Genomic DNA, 19,095 nt, shown 5'->3' on the forward strand with positions numbered 1-19,095 from the left:
GGGGACCCCCTATAAATAATGACACACTCCGCGAGGACCCCCTGTAAATACTGACATACTCCCAGGGACCTCCTGTAAATACTGACATACTTCCAGGGACCCCCTGTAAGTACTGACACACTCCCGGGGACCCCCTGCAAATACTGACACACTCTGGAGACCCCCTGTAAAAACTGACACACTCCCGGGGACATCCTGTAAATACTGACAGATTCCTGGGGACATTTGTAAATACTGACACACTCTGAGGGCCTTCTGTAAATTCTGACACACTCTACGGGGACACTCTGTAAATACTGACACACTCCCAGGGAACCCCCTGTAAATACCAACACACTCCCAGGAACTCCTTGGAAATAATGACACACTCCCGGGGACCCCCCATAAATACTGACACATTCCCAGGGATCACCTGTAAATACTGACACACTCCCGGGGACCCCTGTAAATACTGACTCACTCCCGAGGAATCCCTGTAAATACTGACACATTCCTGGGGGACCTCCTATAAATATTGACACACTCCTGGGGAGTCCCTGTAAATACCGACACACTCTCAGGGAGCCACTGTAAATAATGACACACTCCGGGGGACCCCCTGCAAATAGTGACACACTCCCGGAGACATCCGGTAAATACTGACACATTCCTGGAGACATTTGTAAATACTGACACACTCCAGGGATCTTGTGTAAATTCTGACACACTCCACGGGGACACTCTGTAAATACCAACATTCACCCGGGAACTCCTTGGAAATAATGACACACTCCCGGGGACCCCCTATAAATACTGACACATTCCCAGAGATTACATGTAAATACTGGCATACTCCCATGGATTCCTGTAAATACTGCAAACTCCTGGGGACCCACTGTAAATAAAGACACACTCCCGGGGACCCCCAGTAAATACTGATCGCGTCAGTATTTACAGGGGATCCCCGGGAGTGTGTCAGTATTTACAGGGCCCCCGGGAGTGTGCCCCGAAATGGCTTACTCCTTATCCTTAGACTGTGTCCCCTGGTTCTGGACTCCCCCAACATCGGGAACATTCTTCCTGCATCTAACCTGTCCAGTCCGTCAGAATTTTATATGTTTCTATGAGATCCCCTCTCATCCTTCTAAACTCCAGTGAATACAGGCCCAGTCGATCCAGTCTCTCCTCATACGTCAGTCCTGCCATCCCGGGAATCAGTCTGGTGAACCTTCGCTGCACTCCCTCAATAGCAAGAATGTCCTTCCTCAGATTAGGAGACCAAAACTGTACACAATATTCCAGGTGAGGCCTCACCAAGGCTCTGCACAGCTGCAGCGAGACCTCCCTGCTCCTATACTCAAATGACCTAGCTATGAAGGCCACATACCATTTGCCTTCTTCACCGCCTGCTGCACCTACATGCCAACTTTTAATGACTGATGTACCATGACACCCAGGTCTCGTTGCACCTCCCCTTTTCCTAATCTGCCGCCATTCAGATAATATTCTGCCTTCATGGTTTTGCCACCAAATATGGATAACCTCGCATTTATCCACATTATACTGCATCTGCCATGCATTTGCCCACTCACCTAACCTGTCCAAATCACCCTGCAGCCTCTTAGCGTCCTCCTCACAGCTCACACCGCCACCCAGTTTAGTGTCATCTGCAAACTTAGAGATATTACACTCAATTCCTTCATCTAAATCATTAATGTATATTGTAAAGAGCTGGGGTCCCAGCACTGAGCCCTGCGGCACCCCACTTGTCACTGCCTGCCATTGTGAAAAGGACCCGTTTATCCCGACTCTCTGCTTCCTGTCTGCCAACCAGTTCTCTATCCACGTCAATACATTACCCTCTATACCATGTGCTTTAATTTTGCACATCAACCTCTTGCGTGGGACCTTGTCAAAAGCCTTTTGAATGTCCAAATACACCACATCCGCTGGTTCTCCCTTGTCCACTCTACTAGTTACATCCTCAAAAAATTCTAGAAGATTTGTCAAGCATGATTTCCCTTTCATAAATCCATGCTGACTTGGACCGATCCTGTCATTGGTTTCCAAATGCGCTGCTATTTCATCTTTAATCCCCTGTAACTACTGGCACACTCCCAGGAACCCCCTATAAATACTGACGCACTCTCGGGGACCCCCTGTAAATACTGACACACTCCCGGAGGCCCCCTGTAAATACTGACACACTTACCGGCTCCCCCTAAAATTATTAACACACTGCCAGGGTCACCTTGTAAATAATGACACACTCCAGACGGCCCCCTGTAAATACTGACACACTTCAGGGGACCCCTTGTAAATATTAACACACTCTTGGGCACACCCTGTAAAGACAGACACACTCCCGGGGACCCCTGTAAACACTGACACACTCCTGGAGACCCCTTGTAAATAATGACACACTCCCTGGGACTCCCTGTAAGTAATGACACACTCCTAGGGAACTCTTGTAAATATTGACACAGTCCTTGGGGGCCCCTGTTAATACTGACACTCCCAGGGACCCCCTATAAATACTGACACGCTCTAGAGGACCCCCTGTAAATACTGACACATTCACGGGCTCCCCCTAAAATTACTAACACACAGCCAGGGTTACCGTGTAAATACGGAAACACTCCCAGGGATCCCCTGGAGATACTGACACACTTCAGGGGATTCCTTGTAAATATTGACACACTCCCGGGCACCCTCTGTAAATACTGACACACTCCCGAGGACCCTCTGTAAATACTGACACACTTCAGGGGACCCCTTGTAAAAACGGACACACTCCCGGGCACCCCCTGTAAATACTGACACACTCCTGGGGACCCACTTTAAATATTGACTTTCTCCCGGGGACCCCCTGTAACTACTGACACACTCCCGGGGACCCCCTGTAAATGCCGACACACTCCCGGGGACTCCTCGTAAATAATGACACACTCCCAGGGACCCCTTATAAATACTGACATATTCTTGGGGATCTCCTGTAAATACTGACACATTACCGGGGAACCCCTGCAATTACTGACACACTCCGTGGATCCCCTGTAAATACTGACACACTCTCCGGGGACCCCCTATAATTCCTGACACACTCCGGGACCCCCCTGTAAATACTGACACATTCCTGGGGATCTCCTGTAAATACTGACGCACTCCCGGGGACCCCCTGTGCATGTGCACGGAAGATCATTTTTCCGAGTACAGTGAAAGGAAGTGTGAGTGAGTCAAAAAGTAGAGAATAACAGAGACGGCAGGATTGGTCAGACCCTGTGCCGAGGTACACCCAGTCTGAGAAACCTGGTGGCTATATGAATCCTTCCTCTGCAGCCCCCGGTTTGAGAGCCTGTGATACAAGTAGCAAAGGAGAATGCTGGAATCACAGGAGAGGATGAGGAGCAGGGAAGTTGCGGGACGGGCGGTGGTGTGTGGGGGCGGGGGGCGCAGCGCAGTAGGTCCAACTGAGAGAGCTTACTGTATGGGTGCAATGCTTCAGTCAGCCAGAATACTAAGCTGCCCTTACTCGCTCTCAAACACTTGACGGACCCACTCCGAATGTGTCTGGTGATTTGAATGTGTTCGGAGCACAGAGTTGGTTTCAGACTGGGATCTGTGAGTGGGTTGGAATTGCACAAGGTCAGTGTGGCAGCTCGCGCATTGTTCATAAAAACACTGAAACTTGTAGGAATTGACGTGTGTGAGCACAGATATAAATATACACACACACACTCACACACACACTCACCCACACTCACACACTTAATGTCACTCACACATCCACACACTCACACACTCACAAACACACTCACTGTCACTCACACACAAACACACACTCACTCACACACTCACTGTCACTTACACTCACACATTCACACTCACACATTCACACTCACACTCATGCACACGCACATTCCAGCGGGGTCACAGCACAGTGTGATCCCAGGCTGAACTCACTGACACTAATTCTAGTTTCCTCAATGCCACCGAGCTGTGGGGAAGAGCTTGTGTCCCTGACCTTCTTGTTGATGCTGTTCACCGTCAGCTCCTGCACTTTCCTCCCCAGGTCCTTCAGCTGTTTCCGGTGAGCAGCCGTGGCTTTCCGGAACGTGTTCTCCTGCTCCTGCAGCAGCTTCTCCGCTTTCCGCCGTGTGTCCGCGGATTGTTCCACTGGGCTGTGTGGGCCGGATACTGAGCCGTTCACCACTCGCTCCGCCTCACCCGATTCCCGATAGTACTCGAGGATTGAATCATAGAACTCTGTAAAAGACAGGCCTCCATTCATTAACCTCAGAAACGCCTCATTACTTCATACACAATGCCTCTGGATGTGGGTGTCTCTGGCAAGGCCGGCATTTATTGGCCATCACTAGTTACCCTGAGAAGGTGATGGGCCTTCTGGAACTGCTGGGAGCGGGTTTGATACAAACTGAGTGTCTCACTCGGCCACTTCAGATGGCAGTGAAGAGTTAACCTCCCTGTTGTGGGACTGGAGTCACCTATAGGCCAAGACCAGGTAAGGATGGCAGATTTCCTTCCCTACAGGCACATCAGTGAACCAGTTTTGTTTTTATGACAATCCGACAGCTTCATGGTCACTTTTACTGACTCCAGCTTTTTATTAAGGTTAAGGTTAAGGGGAGATCTAATAGAGGAGTTCAAAATGATGAGGGGTTTTGACAGAGTCAATAAGGAGAAATTGTTTCCAGTGGCAGGAGGGTCGGTAACCAGAGGATACAAATTTAAGATAATTGGTAAAAGAACCAGAGGGGGAGATGAGGACATTTATTTTACGCAGCGAGTTGTTGTGATCTGGAACTCACTGCCTGAAAGGGCGGTGGGAGCAGATTCAATAGTAACTTTCAAAAGGGAATTGGATAAATACGCAGGGCTGTGGGGAAAGAGCAGGGCAGTGGGACTGACTGGATCGCTCGTTCACAGAGCCGACACAGGCTCGATGGGCCCAACAGCCTCTTTCTGTGCTGTGTGACTCCCTCCTGACGTCAGGAGCCCCGGCTGAGTAAACTCGCACCTTTAAAGTTTGAGGTTATAAATTTCTCCAGCTCCTTTGTTTTTTGGATGAGTGAGGTATTCAGAATCCTGGCCTCCTCCTCCAGCTGCTCGAGGTCCTGTTCTGCTTTGCTGTTGGTTGCCTGTGTGCGTGATGCATCTTTCTCCACAGCATCCACCCTCTGCACCTGCTGCTCGATGTCCTGCCTGAGAGACAGTAAAGGAATGTTCACCCCAGCAGTAACCGCACACTGGAAAACCGACACACTCAAAGCACCAGAGTGACAGCACGGACATGCGCTTCGATTTGTGAGAGTTTAAACTATGAAATGCAGGGCTGACGAGGTATTAGAATGCCCACTGATCGTTTGTTAACCATCAGCAACTTTAAAAAAAAACATAATTTTTATTGACTTGGAATACGCTGCCTGAAAGGGCAAGGGATTCAATAGCAGCCTTCCAAAGGGAATTGGATAAATACATGAAGGATAAACATTTGCAGGGCTGTGGGGAAAGAGCGGGGGGAGTGCGACTTCCAAGAAGTGGCGCAGACTCGATGGGCCGAATGGCCTCCTGTGCTGTATTATTTTAGCTGGGCGGCAGGATGGGGCTGGGATGGTGATGGGGGGCGAGTGGGGGGGGCTGGGATACTGGGGGGGGGGGGCTGGGATGGTGGTGGGGGATGCTGGGATGGAGTTGGGGGAGGTGGGGCTGGGATAGTGGGGGGGTGCCTGGGTATAGTGGGGGGGGGGTGGTGCTGGGATGGTGGTTGGGGGGGCTGCTGGGATGATTGTGGATGTTGGAATAGTGGGGGGAGGGATGATGGGATGGTGGGGGGGGGGGTGCTGTGATGATGGGGCTGGGATGATGGGGGGGAGCTATGATGATGGGAGGGAGGGTGGCTGGGATGATGCGGGGGGGGTGGGATGATGGGGGGAGCAGCTGGGATGGTGGTGGGGGGCTGGGTCGATGGGTCGGGGAACTTAGCGCAGAGACCAGGGATCTGACCTGAGGTAACTGAGAGAAGCGAGAGTCACTCTGGGAACTGAGGCAAAATTCCAGAGCTTGGGGCCCAGGCAGCTGAAGGCACGGCCACCAATGGTGGAGCGATTAAAATCGGGGATGGGCAAGAGGCCAGAATTGGAGGAGTGCAGAGATCTCGGGGGGTTGTGGGGCAGGAGGAGATTACAGGGAGGGGCGAGGACATGGAGGGATTTGAAAATAAGGATGAGAATTTTAAAATCAAAACATTACCTGACCGGGAGCCAGTGTCCGTCAGCAAGCACAGGGAGGGATGGGTGAGCGGGACTCGGTGCGAGTTAGGACACGAGCAGCAGAGTTTTGGATGAGCTGAAGTTTACGGAGGGTGGAAGGTGGGAGGCCGGCCAGGAGAGCGTCTAGAGGCAACAAAGGCACAGATGAGGGTTTCAGCAGTGGATGAGCTGAGGCAGAGGCGGATGTTATGGAGGTGGAAGTAGGTGGTTTTGGTGATGGAGAGGATAGGGTGTTGGAAGCTCAGCTCTGGATCTAAAGGGATACCAAGGTTGCGAGCATTGTGGGTCAGGCTGGGGAGAGGGATGGAGTCGGTGGCGAGGGAACAGAGTTTGTGACGGGGATATTTAATTTGGAGGAAATTTCTGCTCCCCCAATACATATTGAGCAGAGTAACTGTGGGGCCCCACTGCTCGCTGGCGATGGGTGGGATGGACGGGAGGGTATTCTGTCGGTTGGGCGAAAGCCAATAAGTGACGTGGCTCTACCTGAGCCCGTTGGCGAGATGTCTCAGCTGTTCCAGCGGCCCCTGGCTATCGAGTGGGAGTCCTCGGACCAGCTCCTGGACCATGGCCAGCTTCTCCTCCAGCTCCTGCAGCTTGCGGCTGGCCCCCCCAGTCACCCCAGTCTCCACGATCCGATGCACCATCTCCTTGAGGCTGCGCAGCTTCTCCCCAAGCCTCCCGATCTCCCTGTCCCACAAATAGAAGCAGGCGTGGCAGCGAGCACAGCTGGGGTACCGCCCCTGGTACCCGCGGGCACACTGGTCACACCGCGGACCCACATACCCCTCCTTGCAGAAGCAGCGACCCGTCGAGCGATTGCATTGCTGCGTCTCCGAGCCGACTGCATCACAGTCGCACGCTGTGGGGAGAGAACAAAAGGTTGAGCGTGCTCGAGATCTCCGTCCCTCAACTCCCCCTCGCCCCCGGGCCCATCACTGTCAATGTCGTGCGCATCCAGGAGCAGGAGGTCAGTGGAGTGGAACACTTCCCCGTGAGGAGGGTCGCATGCAAAGGGATATAGCCACGTTAAGTGAGTGGGCAGTAAGGTGGCAGATGGAGTATAATGTGGGGAAATATGAGGTTATTCACTTTGGTAGGAGGAATAGGGAAACAGAATATTTTTTAAATGGTGAGAAACTATTAAATATTGGTATTCAGAAAGATTTAGGTGTCCTCATACAGAGAGTTACCATGCAGGTACAGCAAGCAATTAGGAAGGCAAATGGCGTGTTGGCCTTTATTGTAAGGGGGTTGGAGTACAAGAGTAAGGGGGCCTGTTACCACCACAGTTCGGTGGCCATGCTACGGAGTGGGTGGTCACATTTGCGTGGGGCCATGTGGATGGACCACAGAGACTTTGTCCGTCCATCACTGTAGGTATGTTCGGAACAGCGCCGGTGATAGTGGAATCGCCGCGGTTTCCATCTATCCCGGGAAAGTTTGCGTTCGGAAGCTTGGCATTCCTTACCCTGACACGACAGCCCTGGGTTGCCCCAGTAACGCTCCTTGCACTCCGAGCAGGTCCGACCTCCGAATCCTGGCCGGCAGTCACACTGGCCGGTGAACTGCGAGAGGGCGAGGAACACACACAGGAATCAGCAACATGAGCAACCAAGGAGTTTTTCAGGGGTGGGCAGGAGCAGGGGGGGTAGTTGGGGGTAACCCAAGGAGACAGTCAGTGGGGGGGGGGGAGCGGAGACAGTCAGTGTCCGGCGGGGTCAGAGCTCGGCAACTAATGCTGGGTCATTGGCAACGATTCATCCACGCATGAATCATCCTTCTCCCCACCATTCAAAGTGAGCTGTCAAACTGTTTTAGATGGGTTGACCTTTCGTCCAGAGAAGGTGTGATTTTAACCCTGATGGGTACGGTTAAAATTGACAGGGATAATTAAGGAGTCAGTCGCGGCTCTATGGACACCACTTTCCCTCCACTCCAGGGACTTCAGCCCCATAGTCCAGGCTGATACTCCCAGTGATGTTTCTGAGGGAGTGCTGCACAGCCAGAGGCGCAGTACTGAGGGAGTGCTGCACTGTTGGAGGCGCAGTACTGAGGGAGTGCTGCACTGTCAGAGGGGCAGTACTGAGGGAGTGCTGCACAGCTGGAGGGGCGGTACTGAGGGAGCGCTGCACTGTCGGAGGGGCAGTACTGAGGGAGCGCTGCACTGTCGGAGGGGCAGTACTGAGGGAGTGCTGCACAGTCGGAGGGACAGTGCTGAGGTAGTGCTGCATTGTCGGAGGGACGGTGCTGAGGGAGCGCCGCACAGTCGGAGGGGCAGTACTGAGGGAGTGCTGCACAGTCGGAGGGACAGTGCTGAGGTAGTGCTGCATTGTCGGAGGGACAGTGCTGAGGGAGCGCCACACAGTTGGAGGTGCCGTCTTTCCGATGAGACTTAAACCGATGCCCTGCCTGCTCTCTCAGGTGGACGTAAAAGATCCCATGGTAATTATTGGAGGAAGAGCAGGGAAGTTCTCCCCGGTGTCCTGGGGCCAATATTTATCCCTCAATCAATATCACTAAAACAGATGATTCGGTCATTATGACAGTGCTGTTTGTGGGAGCTTGCTGTGCACAAATTGGCTGGCTCGTTTCCTACATTACAATAGTGACAACACTTCAAAAAGTACTGTGAAGCGCTTTAGGTTGTCCTGAGGTTATGAAAGGCACTTTATAAATGCAAGTATTCATTTCTTTACTCGCCAGCATTCTAACCCAGCACAAGCCGACGGTGGAACCTGGGCCAACTCAGTTCCGAGACACTGTGGCACAAATAATGTCTTCAATTGACCTCAAATTGGTGCAAAATTCTCTACAAGAGATGCGAACTTGAAAAATATCATAGGTGCGGTTGGGACATGGTAGAGGGAACTTTACTCTGTATCTAACCCGTGCTGTAGCTGCCCTAGGAGTGTTTGATGGATTTGGCAGATGGAGTATAATGTTGGAAAGTGTGAGGTCATGCACTTTGGCAGAAAAAAATCGAAGAGCAAGTTATTATTTAAATGGAGAAAGATTGCAAAGTGCTGCAGTACAGCGGGACCTGGGGGTCCTGGTGCATGAAACACAAAAAGATAGTATGCAGGTACAGCAAATGATCAGGAAGACCAATGGAATCTTGGCCTTTATTGCAAAGGGGATGGAGTATAAAAGCAGGGAAGTCTTGCTACAGTTATACAGGGTATTGGTGAGGCCACACCTGGAATACTGTGTACAGTTTTGGTTTCCATATTTAAGAAAGGATATACTTGCTTTGGAGGCAGTTCAGAGAAGGTTCATTAGGTTGATACCGGAGATGAGGGGGGTTGACTTATGAGGAAAGGTTGAGTAGGTTGGGCCTATACTCATTGGAATTCAGAAGCATGAGAGGTGATCTTATCGAAAAGTATAAGATTATGAGGGGGCTTGACAAGGTGGATGCAGAGAGGATGTTTCCACTGATAGGGGAGACTAGAACGAGGGGGCATAATCTTAGAATAAGGAGCCGCCCATTTAAAACTGAGATGAGGAGGAATTTCTTCTCTGAGAGGGTTGTTAATTTGTGGAATTCGCTGCCTCAGAGAGCTGTTGAAGCTGGGTCATTGAATAAATTTAAGACAGAGATAGACATTTTCTTAAACAATAAGGGAATAAGGGGTTATGGGGAGCGGGCAGGGAAGTGGACCTGAGTCCATGATCAGCCATGATCGTATTAAATGGTGGAGCAGGCTCGAGGGGCCGTATGGCTTACTCCTGCTCCTATTTCTTATGTTCTTCTGGTTCTTATGATGGTAAAGTTTAGAGGGAGCTTTACTCTGTAACTAATCCGTACTGTACCTGCCCTGGGAGTATTTGATGAGGACACTGTAGAGGGAGCTTTACTCTGTATCTAACCCATGCTGTACCTGCCCTAGGAGTGTGTGATGGGGCAATGTAGAGGGAGCTTTACTCTGTATCTAACCGGTGCTGTACCTGCCCTGGGAGTGTTTGATGGGTCAGTGTAGAGGGAGCTTTACTCTGTATCTAACCCTGTGCTGTACCTGCCCTGGGAGTGTTTGATGGGTCAGTGTAGAGGGAGATTTACTCTGTATCTAACCTGTGCTGTACCTGCCCTGGGAGTGTTTGATGGGACAGTGTAGAGGGAGCTTTACTCTGTATCTAACCCTGTGCTGTACCTGCCCTGGGAGTGTTTGATGGGTCAGTGTAGAGGGAGCTTTACTCTGTATCTAACCGGTGCTGTACCTGCCCTGGGAGTGTTTGATGGGTCAGTGCAGAGGGAGCTTTACTCTGTATCTAACCCTGTGCTGTACCTGCCCTGGGAGTGTTTGATGGGTCAGTGTAGAGGGAGATTTACTCTGTATCTAACCTGTGCTGTACCTGCCCTGGGAGTGTTTGATGGGACAGTGTAGAGGGAGCTTTACTCTGTATCTAACCCTGTGCTGTACCTGCCCTGGGAGTGTTTGATGGGTCAGTGTAGAGGGAGCTTTACTCTGTATCTAACCCTGTGCTGTACCTGCCCTGGGAGTGTTTGATGGGTCAGTGTAGAGGGAGCTTTACTCTGTATCTAACCCGTGCTGTACCTGTCCTGGGAGTGTTTGATGGGGACATCGGGATCTTTGACAAGCACAAAGAGTAAGAATGTTTAAATGTTTGGTGAGGAAACAGTTGATTATTTACCATGTTGCAGAGCAGAGTGTGAGAATGTTCCGGATTGCACCCACAGGGCTCACAGCCGTGGAAACCCCCGAAATTCCAGAAATGTGGAGCGCAGTGGTCACAGTTGGTGCCGATGATGTTCTCCCTGCAGGGGCACTGTCCAGTGACGGGGTCGCAGTGACAGACGTCCCTGGTGTCACACTGGGAGTCCAGCGTGCCCAGAACGTTGCATGTGCAGCCTGCAGTGGCAACAAACAAACGCCAATGTCATCTCCGTCAGCTCCCCACATGACAATCACTAACAATTCCTTTTACTAATAGATTCCTGCGCCTTCTTCTCCTGAAGGTGTCGCTTGCTCCCTGCAGGACAGTTGCACTGGTGCTGCCGACCCTATCTGTACTGTTCCATTTTGCCCTGCAGGCCGAGATACCAACTATTCGACTATGCATGGCATCGCAGCCGAGTCCCATCCTGCGCACCGGCAGCGTCCACACATAGCCTCTTCCAGCGGGGGTTACTGATCAGTCTGGCTGTATTATTAAATTGCAGACTCACAGAATTCACAGCACAGAAGGAGGCCGTGTAGCCCTTCGAGTTGGTTCCACTGCTAGCTCTTCAATTGCAGCTATCTACTCTGACCCCATTTCCCCGTAGCCCTTTCTTATGCTTCCTTTTCTTAGCCTTATCCAGTACATTTTTAACTGATGTGACAATCTCTGCCTCATTACTGGTAAAGATGTCAGCCGTGGCTCAGTGGGCAGCACTCTCTCTTCTGAGTCAGAAGGTTGTGGGTTCAAGTTCCACTCCAAAACTTAAGAACACATAAATCCAGGCCAGCACTGCCAGTGCAGTGCTGAAGGAGTGCTGCATTGTCGGAGGTGCGGTCTTTCGGATGAGATGTTAAACCGAGGCCTTGTCTGCTCTCTCAGGTGCATGTAAATGATCCCAAGGTCACTATTTTGAAGAAGAGCAGGGGAATTCTCCCCGGTGTCCTGGCCAATATTTATCCCTCAACCACGTCACTAAAAACAGATTATCTTGTCATTATCACAGTGCTGTTTCTGGGAGCTTGCCGTGCCCAAAATTGGCTGTCGCGTTTCCAACATTACAACAGTGACTATACTCCAAAAGTACTTCAATGACTGTAAAGTGCTGTGGGACGGCCTGAGGCTGAGAAAGGTGCTATATAAATGCAAATATTCCTTCCTTTCTTTGAAGCATTTCTTGTTCTAATAACCCACTGCATGGCCAATAACCCAAACTCCCCTTCACTGTCCCATTGAGAACCCTCAGTCCGTGCCGCCTTCATCTCCTCACACTCGTTCAGCATTTTGAAACCCTCTATTGGGGTTAGCCTTCCCTGTTCCCTGCATCCCCCACCCCCAACCCACCCTGTCCCCACCAGCAATTTTACAATCATTTCCTCTTTACATTGAATATATACAGAAACAGGCCATTCGGCCCATCAGCTCCGTGCCGGTGTTTATGCTCCACACCAGCCTCCTCCCACCCCTCTTCATCTCACCCCATCACCATATCCTTCTATCCCTTTCTCCCTCATGTGTTTGTCCAGCTTTCCCTTAAATGTATCTCTGCTTTTTGCCCCAACCACTCCCTGTGGCAGCGAGTTCCACATTCTCACCCCTCTCTGGGTAAAGAACATAAGAATTGGGAGTCGGCCATTCGGCCCCTCGAGCCTGCTCCGCCATTCAATGAGATCACGGCTGACCTTCCACTCAACTCCACTTTTCTGCACTATCTCCTTGATTCCCTTTATATCCAAAATCTATCGATCTCTGTCTTGAATATACTCAACGACTGAACATTTATAGCTCTCTGGGGCAGAGAATTCCAAAGATTCACTACCCTCTGAGTGAAAAAATTCCTCCTCATCTCAGTCCTAACTGGCTGGCCCCTGGTTCTAGACTGTCTAGTCAGGGGAAACATCCTCCCTGCATCTACCCTGCAGAGAAGTTTCTGCTGAATTCACTATTGGATTTATTAGGCCAACATCCCCAGCATCGAAGCACTGACCACACTCGACCAGCTCCGTTGGGCAGGCCACATCATCTGCATGCCCGACACGAGACTCCCACAGCACACACTCTACTCAGAACTTCTTCACAGCAAGTGAGCCCCAGGTGGGCAGAGGAAACATTTCAAGGACACCCTCAAAGCCTCCTTGATAAAGTGCAACATCCCCACTGACACCTGGGAGTCCCTGGCCCAAGACCACCCTAAGTGGAGGAAGAGCATCCAGGAGGGCGCTGAGCACCTCGAGTCTCGTCGTCGAGAGCATGCAGAAAACAAGCGCAGGCAGCAGAAGGAGCGTACAGCAAACCAGTCCCACCCACCCTTTCCTTCAACCACTGTCTGTCCCACCCGTGACAGAGACTGTAATTCCTGTATTGGACTGTACACTCACCTGAGAACTCACTTTTAGAGTGGAAGCAAGACTTCCTCGATTTCGAGGGACTGCCTATGATGATAATTGATGGCCCCTAGTCCTGGGCTCACCCACAAGTGAAAACATCTTCTCTACGTCTACCCTATCGAAACCTTTCATAATCGTAAAGACCTCCATCAGATCACCCCTCAGCCTTCTCTTTTCTATAGAACAGAGCCCCAGCCCGTTCAGTCTTTCCTGATAGTTATAGTATCTCAGTATTATTAATGAGTGCGTCCCTCCGCTATCTCCTGCTCCAGCTCCCAGTCAGGGACCTCAGGTCAGTCGCTCGGAGAAAAACACAAAGCTGTATCTGATCTCAGCGCGGAACGCGACCCTGGGAAAGTCTCGCATCAACGCCCGGTCCCTCAGCCCCTGCCCACTACTTACGCCTGCAGTCCTGCTGGAGAGGGTTGCCGTAGTGACCGTACTTGCAGGCTCCGCAGCGCGCTCCATCGGTGTTGTACAGACACTTCAGGCACTGCCCCGTACGCGGGTGGCAGGAGTCGGGGTCAGTCCGATCAATGTTATTGTTGCACTCACATGGCAAACACCACCCTCCTGGTACCTCGGGGTTACCATAGTAACCAGGCGCACACATGTCACAGCGAGACCCTGGGTTAGCGGAAAAAGGAACACTCTCAATTTCTCCAAAAACACTTTCTCACTAAGAATATAGGTATATTAAGAGAGACAGAGAGAGAGTTTAAACACCCACTCCCTCCACCACATCATGGCTGCAGTGTGTACCATCTACAAGGTGCACTGCAGCAACTCGCCAAGGCTTCTTCGGCAGCACCTCCGCGACCTCTACCACCTAGAAGGACAAGGGCAGCAGCTCCACGTTCCCCTCCAAGTCACACACCACCCTGACTTAGAAATATATCGCCGTTCCTTCATCGTCGCTGGGTCAAAATCCAGGAACTCCCTCCTCAACAGCACTGTGGGAGCACCTTCACCACATGGACTGCAGCGGTTCAAGAAGGCAGCTCACCACCACCTTCTCAAGGGCAATTAGGGATGGGCAATAAATGCCGGCCTTTCCAGCAATGCCTAATTACACATGTGTGCGTTATTGTCAGCAGTGGCTCGGTGGGTAGCACTCTCGCCTCTGAGTCAGAAGGTCGTGGGTTCAAGTCCCCACTCCAGAGTTTGCAGCCTAATCTAGGCTGACACACCCCTTGCCAGAACTGAGGGAGCACTGCACTGTCGGAGGATCAGTACTGAGGGAGTGCTGCACTGACAGAGGGGCAGTACTGAGGGAGCGCTGCACTGTTGGAGGGGCAGTACTGAGGGAGCGTTGCACTGTCGGAGGGGCAGTACTGAGGGAGTGCTGCACTGTTGGAGGATCAGTACTGAGGGAGTGCTGCACTGACAGAGGGGCAGTACTGAGGAACGCTGCACTGTCGGAGGGGCAGTACTGAGGGAGCGCTGCACTGTCGGAGGATCAGTACTGAGGGAGTGCTGCACTGACAGAGGGGCAGTACTGAAGAACGCTGCACTGTCGGAGGGGCAGTACTGAGGGAGTGCTGCACTGTCGGAGATGCTGTCTTTTGGACGAGACATTAAACCGAGTCCCCATCTGCCTCAGGGTCACTGAGGGTTGGCGAGGGTGACTGAGAGTCCCAGGGAGGAGGTAAAATCTGGGGAATAATCTGGGTGGATCTGGCCTGGACAGGGTGTCCTACACTGCCCGTGTTTCAGGTCACTCTGCCTGTGCCCAGCATTATTTTGCTTGTTTGACGCTGGATATTTTATATATTTTGCCTGGTATTCAAAAAATAGCAACAGGAACTCAGAGCCTGGGTGACAGTAAGGATGTAGTGTGCAGAGAACCCTCGCAGTCAGTCAGCGGGCTCAGGGGTCATACACAAGACTGAATTTAAACTGCACATGTCAATAGAGCAGCCACCAGAGAGAGGTGGAGGTCCGATCCCACCCTCGGACTGGAAGGTGCATGTGCAGGGCCTGGACCTGAGGGTGGGACCTCCACATTGTCCCAGACAGCTTCAACTGGGATCAGAAAAACATGGAGAAAACCACAAGGTCATTACGGAAGGTCATTTGGCCCATCTTAACTCACTTGTCCAGAATAACCTTACACTACCCACTGCAACATCCACTTGATTCTTGCAGCTCCTCGTTGCATCACCTCCAGCCTTTGTATGTCCTCAATACCTAATCCTCAGTGCTCACGGTGGGTCTGACCAGAACTGGACACAGTGCTCACGGTGGGTCTGACCAGAACTGGACACGGTGCTCACGGTGGGTCTGACCAGAACTGGACACGGTGCTCATGGTGGGTCTGACCAGAACTGGACACGGTGCTCACGGTGGGTCTGACCAGAACTGGACACGGTGCTCACGGTGGGTCTGACCAGAACTGGACACAGTGCTCACGGTGGGTCTGACCAGAACTGGACACAGTGCTCACGGTGGGTCTGACCAGAACTGGACACGGTGCTCACGGTGGGTCTGACCAGAACTGGACACAGTGCTCACGGTGGGTCTGACCAGAACTGGACACGGTGCTCATGGTGGGTCTGACCAGAACTGGACACAGTGCTCACGGTGGGTCTGACCAGAACTGGACACAGTGCTCACGGTGGGTCTGACCAGAGCTGGACACAGTGCTCACGGTGGGTCTGACCAGAACTGGACACAGTGCTCACGGTGGGTCTGACCAGAGCTGGACACAGTGCTCACGGTGGGTCTGACCAGAACTAGACACAGTGCTCACGGTGGGTCTGACCAGAACTGGACACAGTGCTCACGGTGGGTCTGACCAGAGCTGGACACAGTGCTCACGGTGGGTCTGACCAGAACTAGACACAGTGCTCACGGTGGGTCTGACCAGAGCTGGACACAGTGCTCACGGTGGGTCTGACCAGAACTGGACACAGTGCTCACGGTGGGTCTGACCAGAGCTGGACACAGTGCTCACGGTGGGTCTGACCAGAACTAGACACAGTGCTCACGGTGGGTCTGACCAGAACTGGACACAGTGCTCACGGTGGGTCTGACCAGAGCTGGACACAGTGCTCACGGTGGGTCTGACCAGAACTAGACACAGTGCTCACGGTGGGTCTGACCAGAACTAGACACAGTGCTCATGGTGGGTCTGACCAGAGCTGGACACAGTGCTCACGGTGGGTCTGACCAGAGCTCTGAACAATTTGATCACTGTCTCCTCTGACTGGATTCTGTGGCTTTGATTGTTGGCTTTGTTGCTTCCTGCTTTACACTCATCGAACGATACAGCACAGAGGGAGGCCATTCGGCCCATCGTGCCTGTGCCGGCTCTGTGAAAGAACGATCCAATCAGTCCCACTCCCCCCTGCTTTTTCTCCATGCCCAGCGAATTTTCCTCACCTAGTATTTATCCAATTCCCTTTTGAAAGTTACTATTGAATCTGCTCCCACCGCCCTTTCAGGCAGCGTGTTCCAGATCACAACAACTCGCTGTGTGATATTTCTGTTTCGTCATGGCGTCTTTGCTTCTTTTACCGTTAGCGACCATGGGAGAAATCCAACAGAGCGATGAACTTACCCGAGTAGCCCATCTTACAGTAACACACAATCTGATTGGAGGTGAGGTCGGTGTGGCACGAGACTCCATGGTAGTGGTCACTTCCCGGATAATCCGGACACGGACACGGCCGGCACTGCCCTCCAGACCCCAGGACTGGGTCTCCATGGTAACCGTCAGCACAGCTGTGTGGAGTCACATGTTAATGTCAAAACTTACTGAAAAGAACAGAGGCCCTGTAAAGACCAGGAACAAATGCTTTTAGATTTCCGGCTAGTTTTAACTGGCTGACACTGGTTGATTTCTATGCGCTGGGTAAACACAATGGGACTGGATTTTCAGGTTTTAGGATTTTGGGGCGTTAATGATGGCAGGGTGGTCCTGATAGTGACTGGAAACAGTCTGCGCCTCAGTCAGCAAAATTGGGCAGCTGGACCCTGAGTGTGGGCCGGACGCTGAGGGAGGCGTTGGACACTGAGGGAGACGTTGTACACCTCTCATAGGGCGCTAGGCCGGCTGAGCATGGGAAAATCCCGAGCTAAATAGTCGGCCTCGGAGCACTCCGAGAGAGACCTCGGGTGGGGGGGGGGGTGGGGGATGGAGGTAAACTTGAATAAAAACACCCAAAACATTCCCAATACACAGTCCATGATATCACAACGTAAATCGCAAAAAAAATAAAATAAAAACTGTCACTGAGGTCGACATTACTTACCTCGGTGTAAGCTGCTACAGCTCGGAACACCCGCTTTCACAGGCGGTCCCAGCAGGGCGCGCTGCGGAGCGCTACGGATTGGGCAGGAGGCAAAAGTCGAGCCGGTGTCGCAACCAGGAGCGTTGTACACCGGCTCGCCTCTCCCGGGCGGTAATGCTCCGCCGAAACTGTCCCCGAAAACCCCGGCGGGGCGCCATTCACACCCTGTCGACACTAACCTTTTTCTAACTTCTGCCATTATCATCTGAAGTCGGCCCATCATCCCTTTTGTCTCTCTAATCTCTCCTGCCTCCCACCCTATCACAGACCTTCCCTTTCGTTCTTTCCTCCCCTCCCCCGTTCAGTTCTGACGAAGGGTCAGCGACCTGAAACGTTAACTCAGTTTCTCTCGCCAGAGATGCTACCTGACCTGTTGAGATTTCCAGCATTTTCTGTTTTTATTTCAGATTCCAGCATCCGCAGTATTTTACTTTTGTACGAGGAGGAATTTCTTCACTCAGAGGGTTGTGAATCTTTGGAATTCTCTGTCCCAGAGGGCTGTGGAGGCTGACTCTCTCTGAATATATTCAAGGCCGAGATTGATACATGTTTGGAGTCTTGGTAAATCAATGAATATGGGGAACAGGTGGGAAGGTGGAGTTGAGATCGAAGATCAGCCATGATCTGATTGAATGGCGGAGCAGGCTCGAGTTGCCGAATGGCCTGCTCCTATTTCTTATGTTCTTATGTAACAAATGAACACTGCCGGATCCAGTATGTGATGGGCCCTGCAATCGCCCAAGGTGCTGGCCTCAAACAGATGTCCGGCTCTTTGCTGACATAAATCGGGGGCCTAACAGCCGTTTCAAACCCCATCGTGAAATTGAATCACGACCAACCATGGAGTTCAGACCTGTTGAAACGAGAGAGCTTTCATGGCTGACAGGATTCTTCCTGTTCCTCAACATTTCAATGTGCTGAAGACAAGACTAAACGGCCAGATGTAAGTCTCACAACAGGTTGCACAGTACATGTTAGCAGACCGCCCATCCCGCGCAGTGGATGACTAACCTCTCGCAGTGGTGTCCCGAGGTGTTGTCCCGACAGTCCAGGCACGCCCCGGTGTGGGAGTCGCACTCCTCCGAGTGCCCGTTACATTGGCAGGGCTGGCAGCTCGGGAAGCCCCAGTGCTGGGGGTAACACTGGTCGCACTGTCGACCGCTCGCCCCTGGTCGGCACGGACACTGCCCGCTGCCCTGCTCACACATGCCGTGGACTGATCCTTCGCGGCTGCAGCTACAAGCTGTGGGACGGAAGGCAAGAAATGTCACTGAATCCTCATCAACAGTTGCTTTGGGCAAATTCGGCCCACCTCAGCTGCTCATAAATGGACAACTGAAACCCTTCCCTATCATGGACTATACCCACCCATTCAATCCCCTCCTACAGCCCATGTACACTCTCCTCTATCATGGATTCCACCCAACCAAAGAAAAGTAATTTATTTTTTCACTTGAAGCT

The 19,095-nt window shown here is 51.9% G+C and overlaps 1 protein-coding gene across 3 annotated transcripts in view; it reads right to left on the reverse strand.

The window, feature by feature from the left end:
• The window catches only part of lamb2l (laminin, beta 2-like), a 324,539-nt gene that overhangs the window by 64,465 nt on the left and 240,979 nt on the right, over positions 1-19,095 (reverse strand). For all 3 annotated transcript variants that reach the window (XM_070895627.1, XM_070895626.1, XM_070895625.1), the window contains exons 21-28: positions 18,646-18,877; positions 16,902-17,065; positions 13,742-13,966; positions 10,926-11,143; positions 7,741-7,837; positions 6,756-7,131; positions 5,018-5,202; positions 4,004-4,245 (exon numbers count right to left, since the gene is read on the reverse strand). In XM_070895627.1, coding sequence (XP_070751728.1) covers positions 4,004-4,245; positions 5,018-5,202; positions 6,756-7,131; positions 7,741-7,837; positions 10,926-11,143; positions 13,742-13,966; positions 16,902-17,065; positions 18,646-18,877 — 1,739 coding nt within the window. The remainder of the gene's footprint in view (positions 1-4,003; positions 4,246-5,017; positions 5,203-6,755; positions 7,132-7,740; positions 7,838-10,925; positions 11,144-13,741; positions 13,967-16,901; positions 17,066-18,645; positions 18,878-19,095) is intronic.

The sequence above is a fragment of the Pristiophorus japonicus genome, chromosome 12 (assembly GCF_044704955.1).
Source record: "Pristiophorus japonicus isolate sPriJap1 chromosome 12, sPriJap1.hap1, whole genome shotgun sequence".
Taxonomy (NCBI): Eukaryota; Metazoa; Chordata; class Chondrichthyes; family Pristiophoridae; genus Pristiophorus; species Pristiophorus japonicus.